General features: G+C 47.3%; 1 protein-coding gene across 1 annotated transcript; it reads right to left on the bottom strand.

Moving 5' to 3' along the window:
• Window positions 1–631: 631 nt before the first annotated feature.
• On the bottom strand, window positions 632–10319 carry C7H7orf26 (chromosome 7 C7orf26 homolog). Its single transcript, XM_040440012.1, is given in 8 exon segments — window positions 632–1480; window positions 2427–2466; window positions 4455–4747; window positions 4749–4941; window positions 5026–5191; window positions 6450–6671; window positions 9728–9925; window positions 10260–10319. Coding segments are annotated over 7 exon segments (1452 nt in total). The 5' UTR covers window positions 9920–9925; window positions 10260–10319; the 3' UTR covers window positions 632–1134.
• Window positions 10320–19991: the final 9672 nt, after the last annotated feature.

Below are 19991 nucleotides of genomic sequence, written 5' to 3'. Positions count from 1 at the left end.
TGAATGGCTCCGCCACCGAGCCGCAAAAATTGCGGCTCGGATGCGGACCCAAAAAGCAGTCGTGTGCATGAGGCCTTACCGCTACTTTTTCCTCATGGCATTTTTTTCCCCTATAGAGAAGGTGACTTGAAAACAAACTGCGTTAATGAAAAGAAGTAAAAAAGACGAGAAAAAAAAAAGACCACTTTTAAAATTAAAAAGCTTGTGCGTCCACAGGAAAAAAGCGTGAAGATAAAGCTAGTGGTAAGTCACACTGTGTAGAAAAAACGCCAGAATAACCACTAGCCAAAAACAAAACAAAAAAAAAAAAAACAGTCCAGCACTTCCTAATTCCCATAGGCCAGGGAGGGTCAACCTGTGGCTCTCCAGCTGTTGCAAAACTACAACTCCCAGCATGCCCAGACACCCTACAGCAGAGCATGGTGGGAATTGTAGTTTTACAACAGCTGCAGAGCCGCAGGTTGGCCAGCCTTGACATAGGCCAGGACTGGCCAACCTGCGGCTCTCCAGCTGTTGTAAAACTACAATTCCCACAATGCCCTGCTGTAGGCTGATAGCTGTAGACTGTCCGGGCATGATGGGAGTTGTAGTTTTGCAACATGTGGAGAGCCGCAGGTTGGCCATCCCTGCCATAGGCCTTCAGCCACTATCTGGAACTTGTGTTTTTACAGCAAAAAACAAAACAAAAAAAAGCCAGAAAAACACCAGCAAAAGCCTGTGTGTGAAAGCAGACTAACGTTATATTCTGGCGGTGTCTGTGTAAAGACGTGGCTGATGAAATAGCTGATGGAACAAATGCTTCTTTGAGAAACTGATTAGCAACCTGTGGCTCCACAGCAGTTGTAAAACTACAACTCTCAGCATGCCCTGGAAGGAGAGCTACCACTACTCTCCTCCTTTTCCCCTTGTATACAAAAATAAGAATATTGGCCCTGCCATTACAGTCCATACAGTGAGGATGTGAGCTATGCAGCGGTATCACGTCTGTCCCCGGCCTGATGTCACCAGGCAGCCGGGAGGTCCTCTGTGTGTGATGCTATCGTCCTGGAACATCTAAAAGGTTGCCTCATCCCTGAAGCATCGCCACGCGGGCCTGTGCTCTGTGAGTCCGTCTCCGGAATAGTGCAGAGGTAATCAACGCATTGGTCGAAAAGGAAAGGTCATGCCGGGCATGAATGTCTGCACAGGATGCCCTGGTAGTGCGGGGTGTGCTGGCAGGGCTGCGTGGGTGGGGAGCGCAGGGAGTGCTGTGTGAGCGGGCAACGCTGCATGAGCGGGTAGAGTAGTATGAGCAGGAAGGGCCGTGTGTGCGGGGAGAGCAGCATGAGCGGGCAATGCGGTGTGTGCTGGTAATGCTGCATGGGCGGGGAGCGTGGGGTAACCCAGAGGTGGTGTATGAATGTGAGGGTAGTAGGTAGGAGTCCGAGTCGGATGAGCAGGCTGCGGCTGCACTGGACCGGACACCACCAACTGCATTAAGCTGGAAAGGAAAGAAAAAAATTAAAAAGGTTAGATTACCGTTATACCGTTCCCTTAAAATACAGAATGAATATGAATATATATATATATAATTAGTAGGAACATATACAAATACGAGTGTGAGCCAGCTCCCTCCCTGCAGTACAAGGGTTATGGGTCCATTCTGACAGGCAGAATGGAACAGATCTGTATCAGAAATGGGCCTAATGATACACCGTATTTTTCGCTACATAAGACGCAAAATGTGTGTGTGTGGGGGGGGGGGGGGGATGTCAGTGCATTTTATAAAGCAAATACTAATGAGCACTTCCATTTTGGAAGCGCGAGCAGCTGCTAGTGTAGTGCTGGCTGTACTCGCCGCTCCCTGGTCTTCCTCCGGGCGCCGCACAGTTTTCTGACTGGATACAGCATCAGGACGTAGTGCAAATAGACACGTGCTATGACCTGACGCTGTGCTAAGTCAGGTCACTGTGCAGCGCTGAATCTGCGGCAGGAGAGGTAAGTTGTTGTTTTTTTTATTTACTTTGTTGTCCGATCTGGGGGCTGATGAAAGTCTGGGAAAGTCGGGTGACAGGCCATTATTGGTGGTCCCCCACCTTTCCCAGGGACAGATTGTCACTCTTATATTCACGTCTGAGAGTCTGATCTAAGGTGTGATGAAAAAAATATTTTTTTTTTTTTAATTAATTTTCCAAGGTGTGTCTTATAGAGCGAAAAATATGTTAATACCATATTCAATAGCCAACCTGACACTTTCATTAGTCACCCTACAGGAAACTGTCCATTTTAGTCTAAAACAACCCAACCTGTGGCTCTCCAGCTGTTGCAAAACTACAACCCCCAATGTGCCCTGCTGGCAGCAGCCTGAGATGGCATGCTGGACGTTGTAGTTTGGAGAGCCACAGGTTGGGATTGCTAGTCAACAAAGGACGCCCTGAAGTACTCACTTGTTATGGGGAAGTCTTGCGCAGAGGGTTCTCAGGTCATCTGCAAGGAAAAAGTAAAGTTAAGAACCAAGGTCGTATGTATAATCCTGTAGTCCCCTGTGCATACACTGGGTCACATCATATATTTCAAGTGTCTTATAACTTCCAGTGAGCAGGAAGGTCATGTTAAGCTCATACACCTAATAGAATTTGGCTGCTTGCCCCGATGGCGGAGTTTGGTAAAAGAGGAGCTGTCCCCTCTCCTGACATGTCTGGTTTAGTAACCAATTGCATTCTCTGTGTAATAACAATTCTGAAGCATCTATGCTTATGACTACCTTGTGCCTTTCCTCTATTATTCCTACTAGAAGTTTATGTATGAATTACCAGCAGTCTGCAATAAAGGTCCATTTGGATGTTACCAGCTGGGAGATGTCTCTGCACGGCCTGGCAGTGAGACAAGTCACCCCCAGGGCCGGTTCTAGGTGAAATGGGGCCCTGGGGCGGAAAACAATAAGGCCCCCCCCCCCCACAGGACACTTGCTGACTTTAACGTCCCGTATTGTAAACAAATGCGGGCTAGTACACTGGCACTGGGACGGGTGAGATGGTGCCTTGGATGGATCCGATTCAGTTTAATCAACCAACCTACCAGTAACTGGCCCCCTCTTCCCCCCCAAATGTACATTTCTCCAGTCCAACTGTCCAAACAGAACCAGGGCGGGCTAGTACACTGGCAAGGGTGAGATGGTGCCTGGGATGGACCCCGATCCAGTTTAATCAACCAACCAGTTACTGGTAGGTTGGTTGATTAAACTGGGTCGGATCCATCCCAGGCACCATCTCACCCGTCCCAGTGCCAGTATACTAGCCCGCCCTGGTTCTGTTTGGACAGTTGGACTGGAGAAATGTGCATTGGGGGGGGCAGTTACTGTTAGTACCAGTAACTGCCCCCCCCCCCCCCCCCCCCCGCCCCCCAAATGCACATTTCTCCAGTCCAACTGACTCCAAACACAAACAGAACCAGGGCCGCAGCCCGCAGGGCGGGCTAGTAGTACACTGGGACGGCCCGGACGGGTGAGATGGTGCCGGACTAAGTAAGTCATTGAGTGGGAAACACTGGGAATGGTATGGATGGATCATGGATCCGATCCAGTTTAATTAACAACAATACAATATAACCAATGAATTATGACCCTACCAGACAGTCAGTGGAAGTTTGGAACTTGGCTGTGGGCTGGCTGCCTTCTGTCTGTGGGCGGCGGGCCTTCCCTGGCGCTGCTGGCAGAGTCAGACTGGGCTCTGGGCTGTGGCTGTCTGGATGTGCCAAATGCCAATGGCGCTTGCTTGCTTAATTGCTGCTTGCTCCTTGCCTCAAATTTGCCTCCTTAAGTTCAATCCAGGGCGGGGGGGGGGGGGGCGGAGCCTGTGACAACGTACGTCAGCCAGACGCTAGACGTGCCTGCCTGTGTCGTGCATGCCGCTGCTCCAGTCTCGAATCTCTTAAAGAGACAAGCAGCGGCAGCGCAGCGCAGGCACAGTCAGGTGAGTCAGCGGCCGCCGGCGCCCGGCGGAGGGGCCCCTCCATTTGACTCCAGTCCAGACTCCGGACCAGCCCAGTTAGTTTTAATTTATTAATTACATTACTGCGGCGGCGCGGTGTCTCTCCAGACACAGGCACACAAATTCACTATAGAATTATTCAATTAGTAGTTGCGGCCGGGCCGGCGCTGGGGGCCCCTAAGGAGTCGGGGGCCCGGGGGCAATTGCCCCCCTTGCCTCTATGGTAGCGCCGGCCCTGGTCACCCCTTAGAACAAGGGCAGCTACAAACTGGTACTGAGCTAAGATTTCCTTTACAGAACCAGAGACCGCGTGGCTCGGCATTACTATCCGGCAGACCGCTGCAGCTTAGCACAAGATTCTATCGTTTTGGATGTGAATGCCACCTGGGCAGCTACATGGTGCCACCACTGCAGGGTCAGTTCCAACATTCCCTACCATGCAGTTCATGTCTCATTGGGCTCAGATATAGCTGTTCCAGAACGTACCCCGGGTGCAAAGTAGCGCTCCTGTCGCCACGGAGACTTGTAACGCTTGTGCCAGCCGATCCAACGCCAGTTCCATCTCTTGCTCCGCGTTCAGTGGGTTAAGCTCCTCGCAGAGTTGCCCCAGCTCCTCCACCAGAGGCACAAGCTGCTCAAACAGGATAAGCGCTAAGCGCCCATACAGACTCTTCTCCGTCAGGTGCGTCTGAAGGACCATGAGGCCTTGCAGCACACTCAAATGTAACTTGGAGTAAAGGTTCTGGTCTTCCACAATAGGCCCACCACCCGCCGCCTTTTTTTTTGCGTCTGTAGGCCAGAGGGGCTATCACACACCACCGCACCAAACCCATCAAGGGGGAGAATTCCAAGAATCCGATAGGCAGGTTGGCCGAAATAGGGGTGTTGAGGAAAGTGATCAGAATGAGACGAGGGTCCTCGAAAATCCAAGATACAATCATTTCCAGGAGGTCGTGAGGGGGGATGAGCTCCTCTGCAAAGACAATGGGGGGAGCAAGGTCTTAGTCATCGTTTTGGGTGAACTGTACACTCGCCCGCGTGGGATGCGTCCTCTTACCTGTGGACATATCATACAGGGCGGCAACTGCCGTGATGAACTGGCAACAGAAGCGCGGGCTGACGTTAAAGATCTGCTTAAGGGTCTGGATGGAGCCTGGAACTAGACCACAGTAGTCGCCCACCAGAGCCTTGGCCAGGCGTACGCAATACACGGCAGGGGTGCGCTGCGTTGGAAAGAAAAAACAGAACAGAATTGTAAGCTAAGGCAACTTTCTCTTCTCGCTGTTCCCATTCACTGCCAGCAAGCAGAGATATGGAAAACTAGGAGCTTTAGGCCTCTTTCACACGGGCGTTGCGGGAAAATATGCGGGTGCGTTGCGGGAACACCCGCGATTTTTCCGCACGAGTGCAAAACATTGTAATGCGTTTTGCACTCGCATGAGAAAAATCGCGCGTGTTTGGTACCCAAACCCGAACTTCTTCACAGAAGTTCGGGCTTTGGATCGGTGTTCTGTAGATTGTATTATTTTCACTTATAACATGGTTATAAGGGAAAATAATAGCATTCTGAATACAGAATACAGGATGCATAGTAAAACATCGCTGGAGGGGTTAAAAAAAAATTAAAAATAATTTAACTCCCCTTAGTCCACTTGATCGCGATGCCGGCATCTCCTTCTGGCTTCATCTGATCTCTGTGCAGCAACAGGACCTTTGGTGACGTCATTCCGGTCATCACATGATCCATCACCATGGTAAAAGATCATGTGATGATCGGAGTGACGTCACCAAAGGTCCTGTTCCTGTAATGAATGCTCACCACAGGTCCTGTTCAGCAAAGGAGACAGAAGGAGATGCCGAGCCGCGATCAAGTGGACTAAGGGGAGTTAAAACATTTTTTTATTTATTTTTAACCCCTCCAGCGATGTTTTACTATGCATTCTGTATTCAGAATGCTATTATTTTCCCTTTATAACCATGTTATAAGGGAAAATAATAATGATCGGGTCTCCATCCCGATCGTCTCCTAGCAACCGTGCGTGAAAATCGCACCGCATCCGCACTTGCTTGCGGATGCTTGCGATTTTCACGCAACCCCATTCATTTCTATGGGGCCTGCGTTACGTGAAAAACGCACAAAGAGGAGCATGCTGCGATTTTCACGCAACGCACAAGTGATGCGTGAAAATCACCGCTCAAGTGAACAGCCCCATAGAAATGAATGGGTCGGTATTCAGTGCGGGTGCAATGCGTTCACCTCCCGCATCACATCCGCGCGGAAAACTCGCTCGTGTGAAAGGGGCCTAAGACCTGGATGACCGCAAGTTTCTGCAATAGTTTTAAAGGCGTGTAACTTATTATACCCATTGTCACCGGAGAGAATATACTGCCTCTCTACAAAGACTATATGTTAAAGGGGAACTCTAGGCTAATAAGCTTTTCATTTATTTTTCACAAATAAAGCAAGTAGCTGATTTGTACCTGGAGCCACGAGGCAGCACATTCCAGCACTGGCACCCTGCATACTGCCACGGCCATGGAAGTCAGCTTCCCCAGGAGAGCCATACGCTGCTCGTCCGCTTTGTTACCCTGCGGGCTGAACAGCGAGGAGAAGATGACCTGGCGTACCGCCTCCTTGGTTTGGTCTTGGAAGTAGTTGCAAAGAATCTCCAGCAGCTGCAATTCTTGCATGGCAGTGAGACGCTGAGGAGAGGAAAAGCAGGGGGTCAAAGTCATTCATCCTATACGTTTTTGTTTTTTTTAATAGGTAGGTCATATGTATGCAGAATTGTAACATGTGATCTAGGGGGGACACAGGAGAGGCCCCCTATTTATACACAGATTACCCCAGGGCTGGAAAATTTTGTTTCTGACATCTAGCTTTTTAAAGGAGTTTCCGAACAGCTGATTGGTGGAGGTGCCAGCAATTTAACCTGAATACTGAGGGGGTGTGGCTTAACAGAGGCCCCAGTAAAATCAATGCTGCCTTTGGCGCCCCCTAGTATTTGCAAGGCCCCCCCATTAGTGGCCCCCAGTATTTGCAAGGCTCCCCCATTAGTGGCCCCCAGTATTTGCAAGGCTCCCCCATTAGTGGCCCCCAGTATTTGCAAGGCCCCCCATTAGTGGCCCCCAGTATTTGCAAGGCCCCCCCATTAGTGGCCCCCAGTATTTGCAAGGCCCCCCATTAGTGGCCCCCAGTATTTGCAAGGCCCCCCATTAGTGGCCCCCAGTATTTGCAAGGCCCCCCATTAGTGGCCCCCAGTATTTGCAAGGCCCCCCATTAGTGGCCCCCAGTATTTGCAAGGCCCCCATTATTAATGATGCAACATTAATGTCCCCCAGTATTAATAATGTCCCATTAGTGGCCCCCAGTAAAATTAATGCCCCCCATTAGTGCCCCCCTAGTAGTATTTTTCCTCCATTAGTGGCTCTCGGTATTAATAATGCAATATCCATTGGATTGCGCTGTGGGGGAACACTCGCTGCTCACTGGATGCGCAGGACAGCACCTGCGCCCCAGCGTGATGACGTTTCGCAGGTCCTGCTGCTTCCAGTCAAGCTGCAAAACGTTATCACTCTGGAGCGCAGGTCCTGTCCTATGCATCCAGTGAGCAGCGAGTGTTCCCCACGGTGCGATCAAATGAATAAGGTTTTTTTAAGGCTACTTTCACACTAGCGTTATTACTGGATCCGGCAGGGTTTAGCAAAAACGCTTCCGTTACTGATAATACAACCATCTGCGCATCAGTCTTGCTCCACATCCCAGGACTGAAAGAAAACCACAGCTTGCTGAGGTTTGCTCTCTGGTATGAGAACACAACCAAACGGAACATAATGCTTTTTGGAGCACTCCATTCTGTTCAGTTACTTTTTGTCCCCATTGACAATGAATGGGGACAAAACGGAAGCGTTTTTCTCCAGTATTGAGATCCTACCGTATGACGGATCTCAATAGCGGAAAATAGAAACACTAGTGTGAAGGTAGCCTTACACAAGCAGAAGAAAGAAGGGGCAAAGAGCTTCAGAATGGTAATTAGTAATAGTGCACAGGTGGCAACCCTATGCACGGCCCACACAGAGCTGTGTGCCCCCTCCGGCATGCGTGCCACAGGTACGCAAGCCATCACTTGTGAGGGAACGAACAAACTCTTAAAATCCCATTTGAATTGTTTTCTACAGAAGCTTCTTATTACCTGTCCACTAAGGGTAAAGCCTTACTAGCGTCTAATATGGGGCCAAAGACTGTGCCACACACTGATTGGGTCAGTTTTTAATTAAAGAGGTAAGACTGCTCTTCATCTGCCAAAAAAATAAAAATTAATAAAGCAGCCATTCTATTCATTTATGGCTGATGGTTGGCACAAAATCTGCCAGCATTGGGCAGCTCTGTGCCGATATTCCCTAAAAGGAGATAGCAGGGAGGAGGATGGGAGGGACTGTGGCCACTGCGCCACCAGCGATACTAATACTGGGGGGTGGGGGGCGCACTGCGCAACCAATGAATGTAATTAACACATTAATTTAAGTACAGGCAGTGGGTGCCGGAGGCGGTATCACAGACCCGGCCTCAATAACCGGGCACATCGATCCCGTGGTCTGTGATACCGCCGCCGGCACCCACTGCCTATACTTAAATTAATTACATTCATTGGTGGTGCAGTGCGCCCCCCACCCCCCAGTATTAGTATCGATGGTGGCGCAGTGGCACAGGCGCGCACACCCCATAATTTTTATATTTATTGGTGGGTCCTCTCCCCTCCTCTTCATTGGGGGCAGTTCCGATCAGAGCAGCAGCAGTGTAATAGCGGGCCTCCAATCGGTTACCATGGCAGCCAGGACGCTACTGAAGCCTTGGCTGCCATTGTAAGCTCCTTGCTGCTGTGTGTACTATGCACAGGGCAGCAGGGAGTGTGTGAAGTCCTACTCACTCTAATAGATCTTTATTAGGCCGTGTGCTGCCTGTGGGCCAGCCACATGCAGATCGCAACCCCATTTACTTGAATGGGGTCCGCGATCTGTCCGTTCTGCAAAAAGATAGGACAAGTTCATGGAACACCACAGAAGCACTCCGTAGTGCTTCCGTTCCATACCACATCCCCGGATTTGCAGAACCATTGAAGTGAACAGGTCCGCAACCGTGATGCGGAATGCACACGGCCGGTGTCCCGTGTATTGCGGATCCGTCGTACGGTCGTGTGCAAGAGGCCTTCGGGTGACTAGGACATAATAAAATAATAAAAGAAATACAAAATAATAATAAACAAATTAAAAAATAAAAAAAACACCAAAATACTAAAAGTTTAAATCGTCCCCTTTCCCAATTTTACATATAAAATTTACAAACAATAAAAAATAAACATATTACCACACCAGAAAGTGTGAACTATTAAAATATTTCCTATGCGGTGAACGCCGTAACAGAAAAAACAAAAAAAACACGCGATTTGCCATTTTTTGTCACCTTGTCCCGCCAAAACAGGATAGGACTGTTCTATTATGGGCCGGATGTTACATAAAATATGGAACACACGTCTTTTTCGGTGCTTTATTTTTTTCACGTAGTATCGAATATTGCAATACTTTTTTATGGTATAGAAATTGAATCTAAATTTTGGTATCGTGACACTAAGGGGGCAGCACTACAAGGACATAACTATGCTGCTGCTGCTATTGTCTCTCCTTGAGCCTTTCACAAATTGGGGGGTATGTTGTTGATAGATTGTGACCAACAGAACTAACAGAAACAAAGTTGCAGTCACCTTGTTGTGGGATCCTCGATCCTTGGGAACTTGGAAGATAAACTCTTCGAGTAACTCGATGGGCCCCTTCTCCACCATTGGCACGGGGGCACTCTGCAGCTGGCTGCTAAAATAGATATCTAGGTGGTAGAGCACCTCCTTGGCTGCACTCAGGGCATCGCGCCGCAGGAGAGAATGGCGTATGTCACTCATCGCGCCCTGCGGAGGAAAAAAAATAGACTTTCCCTTTAATAACTGCTTAGCAACAAGCCATGAGCTATTGTACTACAAGTCTCAACATACACTGCCAGGCAGCCTGATAGGCCTTGTAGTCCACAGCTGCTAATGTGTCCCAGGCTGCTCCCTCCCATATAATATGAAACATATGACACTATTTATCAGTGCAGACATATTATTACTACAGGCTTGCTCCTGGTCCTGACATGGCAACCACCTTGGAGTTAGGTTACCCACCCTCTGCACTCCGGTATATCTTTATATACGTCTCTTCAGTGACCCGCCCTGAAGCCTTTGCTAACCTCCCGCCGCTCACCACGCTCTGCTTTTTACCGTTTCCCTTACAGGAACCAAACGCGGATTGCAACGGGGGCCGCAAAGGCCCAAACCATAGCCTTCTCGGCTACCGTAGCTGAGCTGGGCGTGGCTAGAACCAAGCCTCGATTCAGCAGAGCCACCGAACAGCGTGTTTTTTTTCCTGATTCAATACAACGATAACTTTATTGAAACGTACACTTTGCTAAGCAGTGTGTCGTCGAGTGAATATTTAGATACGGTTTTCATCTGAATTAAATTCAAATGACACATTTTACAGCGGATTTCAGAGAATTCACCAATAAAATAAATATAGTCCAAGCTGTGCCATCCTTTATCCATTATTGTATGTGTTTCTGGGAAAGCTGGGTGGTTGTGCAGTATGAACACCTTGCTCCCCCAGGACAGGTCTCTTATATTTGGTTTCTCATATTTCTCATATATTTAGCAATTTGGTTAGAAATGCCATGCTGTATGCTTCCATAAGGCTTTGTTCATAGGTCCCTGTCCATGAATACATCCGTGACAAGATATCTGAGAAGGATCCGTGGTTTTCAGGGACGCAGTCTATAATGGGCCTGAGGGATCCGTAATCATGGACTAAGGGCTCATGTACACCAGCTTAATGGCGCACGGGCACTGGCTGTATGCACTCCATGATGCGGATCGGTTGACTTGAATGGGTCTGTGATCCGCAACATACGGGCAAAGATAGAACATGTTCTATCTTTTTGCGGTGCGGAGGCACGGACCCGAAATCCCACAGATGCGCTTTCCCGCCAAAGATAAGTGAAGTCCTATCTTCGGTCATATGTTGCAGATCGTGGACTTATTTAAGTCAATGGGTCGTTTACATTTACGGTCCGCAATACGGGAACTTAGCCCTTACATTCGTGGGTATGAGCCCTAAGGCCTCGTTCACATTTCCGTTTTTTACTGATGTGTGCTGTCCACATTTTCCACTGACAGCAAATGTACCCGTTTATCTCAATGTGTCACACATCAGTATTTTTTACTGACCGTGGATCAGTGAAAAAAATCACAGAGACATGCACAACTTTGGTCCGTATGCGGACCAGACACGTCCATTGAAGTCTATGGGTCTGTGAAAATCACAGACACAACACAGGGCAAATTTTTGGATGCCCACCACCACCATCATTATCACCGGGCAACGTCCCCACAACCACCCACGCTGACCATACAACCCCTACTACTGCGGGCACCAGAGCAGCCATTACAGCTAGGTAATTCCACCCCTGCACAGTGCTGTCTCCAGCAGTCCCAGCATAGAGATGAATGTGTCCATGCTTGACCATCTACAGGGGCATAGCTATAGGGGAAGTGGCTGCTTTGGGGCCCAAACTCAGAAGAGGCTAGGGTGGCCAGACGTCCGGTTTTAGGCCAGACAGTCCGGTTTTTAGACTCCTGGTCCTCCATCCAGCGACAGAAGTCCTCCTTTTTAAGGAGGCAGGGCCCGGCAGCATGTTTGGATCTGCGCGCTTACGTGATGGCCAGCGCGCGCTGCCTGGAGCTGCATTGGCCAATTCTGGTTTGTGCACTGTGGAGGCAGGAACTGGAACTTAAGTTGGGAACAGAGGAGCGGGACGGGACCCACGGGTCTGCTGCGGTCCTGCGGCGGTGCCAGTCACAGCAGCACTACTAGTCTGCCACTGCCCAATGCCCAGCTCTATACAGTGCCACTCTCAGGCTCACCCCATCGCCCTGCCTGAGTGCCAGTCACCTCGCTCTCTCTCTTCCAGCCAAGCCACTGAAGCCAATCACTAGCGCACCGCCCACAGCCAGTGAGCCCAGCCAGCCTCAGTCAGCGTTCAGGACAGGTTGTGTGCCAGACTGTGCCACACTGGCCCACACTGCCTTGCCAAGTCGATTCAGCAGCAGCAATCTCAGCCTGAGCCAGCCAGCGAGACAAGCCCACTAGGCCCAGGTACTAGTAGTTAACATCTGGCCTTAGAAACATTATTATATATGAGCTGGCCTGGTATAAGTTATACATCTTATTAAGATGTACAACTTATACCAGCTGTACATATATAATCATATAAGGAGATACCCAGGTTATAGTATGGCCCATATCACTATATACAGAAGATGTATAACTTACCAGCTGTACATTTATATATGTACATCTGGTCGAAGTTATATATCTTCTTGTATATAGTGTTATGGACCATGCCGATATAACCTAGGCATCTCCTGTATATAATTATATATGTACATCTGGTCGAAGTTATATATCTTCTTGTGTATAGTGATATGGAGCATGCTGGTATAACCTGGGCGTCTCCTGTATATAATTCTATATGTACATATTGTACATATATGGTATAAGTTATACATCTTCTGGTATATTATATACCAGCATGGTCCATCTCACTATATACAAGAAGATGTATAACATATACCAGCTGTACATATATAGTTATATACAGCCTCAGCTCCTCTCTCTCTCTCTCTCACATTGCAGCCACAGAGATGTCGCAGAAGGCCCTACATTCTAGTTGGCCAATCACAGAGCCGAGATCCTGCTTGTCCTCTCTTAATTCACAAACATATCCCCTGCTCCTCAGCTACTTGGTGTATCACAGGACAGCCATTGCTAAGGATACAACAAGTTTTGTGGACAAGAATAGGCATCTCTATAATGGGCCTCCTGTTCTGTTCCGCAAATTGCGGAAGGCACACGGGCGGCATCCGTTTTTTGCGGATACGCAAAAAAAGGCACGGTCGTGTGCATGAGCCCTTAGTCTGAGGTGCCCCTCATAAGTCTGAAGGTTGTCAGTGCTTATGTATTCTCCATCCCATGCAGAGCGTGTGTTTTCTATGATGTCTTCAGCGTGGAGAAATGAGAGAACCCGTCTGGAGGTGGACAGCGTAAAGGCAGAGCTTCAGATGTGTGTGAACCTTGTAGAAGAATGTACAGAAATGTATAGGAAATTCCTGGCCAATGGCAAACTCTTGGAGGCAGTGAGGAAAGGAGTGAAATATCGAAAGTAGAAGCTAGGTTTGGTGAGTACAACATTTCTTACTGATTTCTTGTTTTATTTAGCTGACACTGTAATATAGATTAATGTTTACACTCTGTTCATAGTAGTATCTGTATAATGTAGTATCTTGCATGGTGTAGTATTGAACTACTGTGCGTCACTGTCCCCGGTACGATGTCCTCCTTTTTGGGGTTCTGCAAGTGGCCACCCTAGAAGGGGCCAACCCAGGAGGCGAAATTAAAGATTGTATTGTCAGTATTGTACAGTGACATTATATACAGTGACATTATATACAGTGACATTATATACAGTGACATGACACAGGGATGCTCAACCTGCGGCCCTCCAGCTGTTGTAAAGCTACAACTTGTACCATGCCCTGCTGTAGGCTGATAGCTCTAGGTTGTCCGGGCATGCTGGGAGTTGTAGTTTTGCAACAGCTGGAAAGCCACAGGTTGGGCATCCCTGACGTAGAGTATATACCAGTAGGATACGGACAGGGCGGCTGCTGGGCCTCATCTGAGAGCGCGATCTTGACTAGCCACAGGAGTGGGTGTTTAAAAATTTGCTGTGGGGCCCAGTCATTTTTAGTTACACCACTGACCATCACGCTATTCATGTTTGGTGGAGGTCTTAGCAGTCGCAAACCTATAATAGGAAGGTGTCAGATCACACAGACCATCGCTATAGACTGGTTATAGCGTCCATGCTGATCCGTGTCCACCGCCAGATGCACCTACAACGAACGAACACATGAGCATCAGAACTGGACCACGAAGCAATGGAAGAAGGTGGCCATGAATCACACCCTATTTTACATAATGTGGATGGCCAGGTGCATACGGTAAGTGACACATATGGCACCAGGACTCAGAAGGTATGCCAGTGGAGGCATGATGTTCTGAGCAATGTTCTGCTGGCATCTTGTGAATGTGACACTTATCACCTTCTTAAATACAGTACAGACAAGTATGCTCTTGATGGCAGTGGTGCCCCCTAATGGCAGTGGCCTCTTTCGGCAGCATAATGCCCCAACGACTCTACAAGCTTTGTCCAGGAGTGGTCTGAGCCACATGACAAAGAGTTCAAGGTACACGTAGACCCACACGGGGTCAGACTACAGTACAGCCTGAAGAAGGGCACCCAAAAAGGGGCCGAAACATTGCACTAATGTACTAATCATATACCACTGGTGTTGAAATACAATGAATTAATAAAATAAGCATTTCCGAAAAACGTCGTTGGCGTGCTGTCTCAAATACTCCAGTAAAGAGTTTAAGGTAATCACTTATCTTCCAATTCACCAGATCCCAGTCTGATTGTCATCTGTGTCAGATCCACGGAGGCTGTACCGAGCCACTTACACCACAGGACACTTCAGAGGTCTCGTGGAGTCCATGGCCCAGATTTATCATAGCCTGGTGGTAAATGCCGGACTATGATAACCAGGCGCGCCTCATGAGGCATACGCCTCGTCATAAATGAAACGCAGCATCTGGCTGTCCTTGCGCCTGAACTGAAATCGACTCTGGCCCCAGTCTTCTTCTTTATGGCAAAAAACTGTTGTAGAAGATAAATAATGCGGCCCCTTCCTTTGCCATGACCCCTATTAGGAAAGTGGCGTGGTCGGCGGACTAACCGCACTTGCGCAACAATTTTTAAATTCGGCCCTTTGAGTTGATGGGTCAGAGCCGTTTCGGGAGCACGAGGGCGACCTACACACTATTAGGCGGGTGTTTTTTATGTGATATGTTATACAATATTATATTAACTATAGAAATCTACCAGATTCCTGAGCAGTCCCCTTTATCGATTCCACTTCTGTTGACATAGTGTGGAATTCATGTGACGTCAGTACCTGGAAAGTGTCTTCCCTGGAAAGCAAAATGCCGGTGAAAGGAGTGATCACCTACCCGTACATTCAGCGCTCTGATGGGTGAGTACCATGAAAAATGGATTTATGTCATATATCATAATATGCCCTTACAATACCACATCTTCAGCTATGTGTTTTTGTACAGGTTTTACAGATGGACCTTTCCCATCAGCCCAACTAGACTCTGCTGCCCATAGGCTCAAATATTCATACCTGTCACTTAGGAAAAATTAAAAACCCAGTATCCTGCGTCTCCTTCTCACACCAGGGGTCACAGCCTGAGGTCCACCCCGCTAAGTTCTTTATACGTGTTTTACATTGTTCAAAAAATAAAGACAAGTTCTACAGGGGAAACTCTGAAAAATTAGAATATCGTACAAAAGTCCATTTATTTCAGTAATGCAAACTAAAATGAAATTGCATTAAAGCAGCTTCAAATTAGAATTTTGTGAAAAGGTTGAATATTCTAGGCTCAAAGTGTCGCACTCTAGACAGCTAACTAATCCATACCCCCTGAGCAAAGGGGACCTCAAAATTGTGACTTTGGGGTTTCCTAAGCTGTAAGCCATAATCATCCAAATTATAACAAATAAAGGCTTGAAATATCTCACTTTGCCCGTAATGAGTCTCATGTGTTAGTTTCACCTTTTATGTTGCATTACTCAAATAAATTAACTTTGCACGATATTCAAATTTTTCGAGTTTCACCTGTATTCAAGTTGATTAGATTAACCTACCAGTGAATAATATACCTAGGTATCAGTTTTATCCAATGGCAGGGTGTTACACGAATTCCCTATATCTAAGGGTTGTATTACACCAACAGATTATCTGACAGATTTCTGACCAATCGCTGGTCAGATGGCCTATTACACACACAGATCTTTTGTTATACACATCAACTATTGGTCTGATTGGACAGATATTGGTCAGATAATCTGTTGGCGTGATACAGCCCTAAAGGGTTATTAGACAACCCGATCACACAGACCATTGTCTGCTTCCCTCCCGGCAATCGTCTTCTCACTTACTGGAGAGACTGCTGCTATTATATGCGGTGATCTCCTCAGCAACATGGGGATGGGGGAGGGATACAGTAGGTGAGGTTACTTTATTGTCAAAACCAGGGACAAGACCTAGATGACGTTTGCATGGATGTCCTCTAAAAATAAGAAAGGGGATTATTAGAGTGATGGATTGCTGTCTTCCCCCCTCCCTAGTCTCTGATGACTAAGCAGTGGAGGGGCGATGCTACCCGGATTCCTGACGTCATTAGGGCCGTGACAGCATAGAAACACATGTCACTTGTCACACTAGTCATATCTGTTTGTCTGTAGGTGCATTGTCCCATACAGGTGTGCCCCGAACCACCGAGCTGTCTGGGGTTGTGTATGGGGACAATGATTAATAGCTTAGGACTTTTGTTGTGATCTAATGCTGATTATCTCACCCTGTTATGTGCAGAGATAAGATCTGCCATGTGTGTATAGGTATGATAAGTGCCAGGAAGTCATTTCCGTAATAATAGGGTAGTAGCTCTCTAGGATATTTATATGGATATTTTGATGCATGCATATGAATATCATGGGCACACTATGGCTTCTGCTCTAGACTATTATTATTATTAACCTGTTTGTGACAGCACAATACTCGGTTAGGAATGTCAGATGGGTTTGGGTCCCAGAAGTGCACCTATCTCTAGAATGGAGCCCCCAAAGGGAACAAAGATGCGTCCAGCAAGCGAGGCCACCCTCCATTCACTTCTATGGGAGTGCTGAAAAGAACCGAGCACCTGCTTGGCTATTTCTGGAACAGCCATGGAGGTGAATGGAGAGGTAACCGCACTTGCATTCTCCTTCACTTTAGGGGCCCCGTTCCAGAAGTGGGACCCGCACCCTAGTGGTATATCCTAGCGATGGGCCAACCTTTTCTGGATAAGAAAAAAATTAGTGGGGGTATTCTCTCAGGACCGTCATTGATTAGCCAGATGGAGGAGCATCTCTTGCTTTGGGGGACCCCGCACATCCTGGCCTTACACAGACAACCCATTATTATCAATGGAAAATGTGTAATGCTTCATTTCTCAGTTTATGACGTAGCACGCCATGTGATCAGATTATTGTCTGGGCAGCGTACTGACAAAGGGAATGGGCAACCCCTTTTGAAGATACATATTTTATGGAGGACACTCACTATAGATTCAGAATGCCCTAATCATATAATTTTTTTTGAAATAATCCCTTTTTTAATACTCCACAATCCAGATTATATGCAAAGCAGTGTACCCTCTTGACAGAGTGTTCGAGAGGGTGCTCGGATTCTTCTTGACCAGTTCACCTAGAAACTTTCCTCTATGCATAGAGTATGCACCACTGTCTGGACCCCTAACTGTCTGGACCCCTAATCAAGACTCTGGAGGAGCGGGTATCCAGTGGGTGCTATCCGGGGTAGACTGGGAGCTTAAAGTGGCCCTGGAAAAAATATAAAAAATGGCCCCCTTTTGTAGTTGGGTCCAAATTGAGGGAAGGCATGATCAGCAATACCATATTGTGGCACATTATACCACCTCAACAAAGCCAAATACCACAGTCCATCACAAAATACATCCCAAAAACTTCCACTGGCCACCCCCCTGGGCATCGGCCTACCGGGAAATTTCCCTGTAAGGTCTATAGCCAATCCGCCTCTGGGTACTATGTTTTGAGCACCTAACAGAGGCTTTTATTTAAAGTGGTCCATCTTAAAGGGAACCTGTCACCAGGATTATGTGTATAGAGCTGAGGACATGGGTTGCTAGATGGCCGCTAGCACATCCGCAATACCCAGTCCCCATAGCTCTGTGTGCTTTTATTGTGTAAAAAAAACGATTTGATACATATGCAAATTAACCTGAGATAAATCCTGTCCCTGACTGATCTCCCCTACAGGACTCATCTCAGGGTAATTTGCATATGTATCGAATCGTTTTTTTTTACCCAATAAAAGCACACAGAGCTATGGGGCCTGGGTATTGCGCATGTGCTAGCGGCCATCTAGCAACCCATGTCCTCAGCTCTATACACAAAATCCTGGTGACAGGTTCCCTTTAATGGCAGGTCCTCTTTAAAAGATTCCACTATTGCCTAATGAAGAGCTATTCAGTTTTCTTCCCATGATTTCCCCAAACGTTCTCCTTCCTCCACACCTTGCTTAGGATTGGCAATGTCATCTGCTGACATACAGATGTTTATGTGTTCTTCTGGTTTTCATACAACTCGTATATTTTACAAGAGTTAATTATCCTTTCATCATCCCCTTCTTTACGAACCTTGTATATTGGTATGTTTTTATACTGAGTGATGAAAGCAAAGGTTCATTCTAGGATTTCCTGACATTCCAAATTCTATTAGTTGATCCTCACTTGCTCCTTTTAGACTTCCACTTCCCTTTTATTTCTGGCAGTTTGTAGTTGCTAAGGAGCAATTGATGGTTGACTGACAGAATTTGAAATGTCGTGCAGACAGAGCCTACTCTTCATATTACTTAAAGGGATTTTCCAGAACCCAGGGGGTCCTACAAACCCACCTTAATTACACAGAACATGCCTGTAGGAGAAAGTTTGTATTATACTTACCGTTTCAAAGTTGCATGGATCAGCCTATCAGGAACCCAGTCATGTATTGCTCCTCTTCTGAAAATCCAGATTCTGCCGACGTCACGTCTATTACCAGGTTTCCAGCCTGGGCTATGGACGAGAAATCACTTCCTCTGTGGATGAGACCTGACCTAATCCTCTACCTGGCGCATGCGCAGATGCATTCAGGAGTTTGCACATGCACCAGGGAGAAGAAAAGTGCTCACCCCTTCCACACTTGAAGTGATGTCCCATCCAGTGCCCAGGCCGGACGTGACGTAGGCAGATGCTACTTTTTCAGAAGAGGAGCGTTACATGACTGGGTTCCTGAGAGGCTGATTCTTCCAACTTCGGAACGGTAAGTATACTACAACGCTTTTTCTACAGACGAGTTTCCTGTAATTAGTCCTGGAAACCCCTTTAAATTAAATAAAGTTTTAATTACTCTAATTTACTCTTCTGGTATTTCCCCCCCAACATCCCTAATATTTCTTACACTGAGAGTTTACTACAATTGTATCTACTTTAGTCTATCCTCTGCAGGCAAAACAGTCTGCACTCCGGGCTGAAGCATTGTAGCAAACCATCAGGGACAGAAGGGGCCACTTACGAACAGATATACGCCACTTTTGTAGCGTCTATCTGGCGCAGATCCTGTCACATGCCATATTGCGGCAGAATCTACGCGCCAATTCTAAAACAGGGAGTGTGGCGTGGGTGGGGAAGGGGATGGGGCGGCAGCCTGGTTTAGGTGTAGAAAATGGTCAAAATGTAAGACAGCTAGGAAGCTGTCTTATATTTAGAATCGGTGGTTGATATGCCGAAGTTATGTATAGGCCGGTGCATCTACATAACTTCGGCGATCTTCTGCCAGTGCAGGGCCTGAAGTGCCAGTCTTGATAAATGTTTTAGCTCAGAAGATTGTGTAGGCTTGATACATTGTAGCAAACCCAAACTCTCAGCTATGAGTAGAAGGTCTGTGATTAATGTATCAATGCACAATCTAGTCCAAAACCTTTAAAGGGAACCTGTCACCGGGATTTTGGGTAAAGAGCTGAGGACATGGGTTGCTAGATGGCCGCTAGCACATCCGCAATACCCAGTCCCCATAGCTATGTGTGCTTTTATTGTGTAAAAAAAACTATTTGATACATATGCAAATTAACCTGAGATGAGTCCTGTATGTGAGGTTAATTTGCATCATCTCAGGTTAATTTGCATATGGATCAAATCGGG

This window comes from Bufo bufo, chromosome 7 (assembly GCF_905171765.1).
Source record: "Bufo bufo chromosome 7, aBufBuf1.1, whole genome shotgun sequence".
Classification (NCBI taxonomy): Eukaryota; Metazoa; Chordata; class Amphibia; order Anura; family Bufonidae; genus Bufo; species Bufo bufo.
This window is presented reverse-complemented; position numbering and strand designations above follow the sequence as displayed.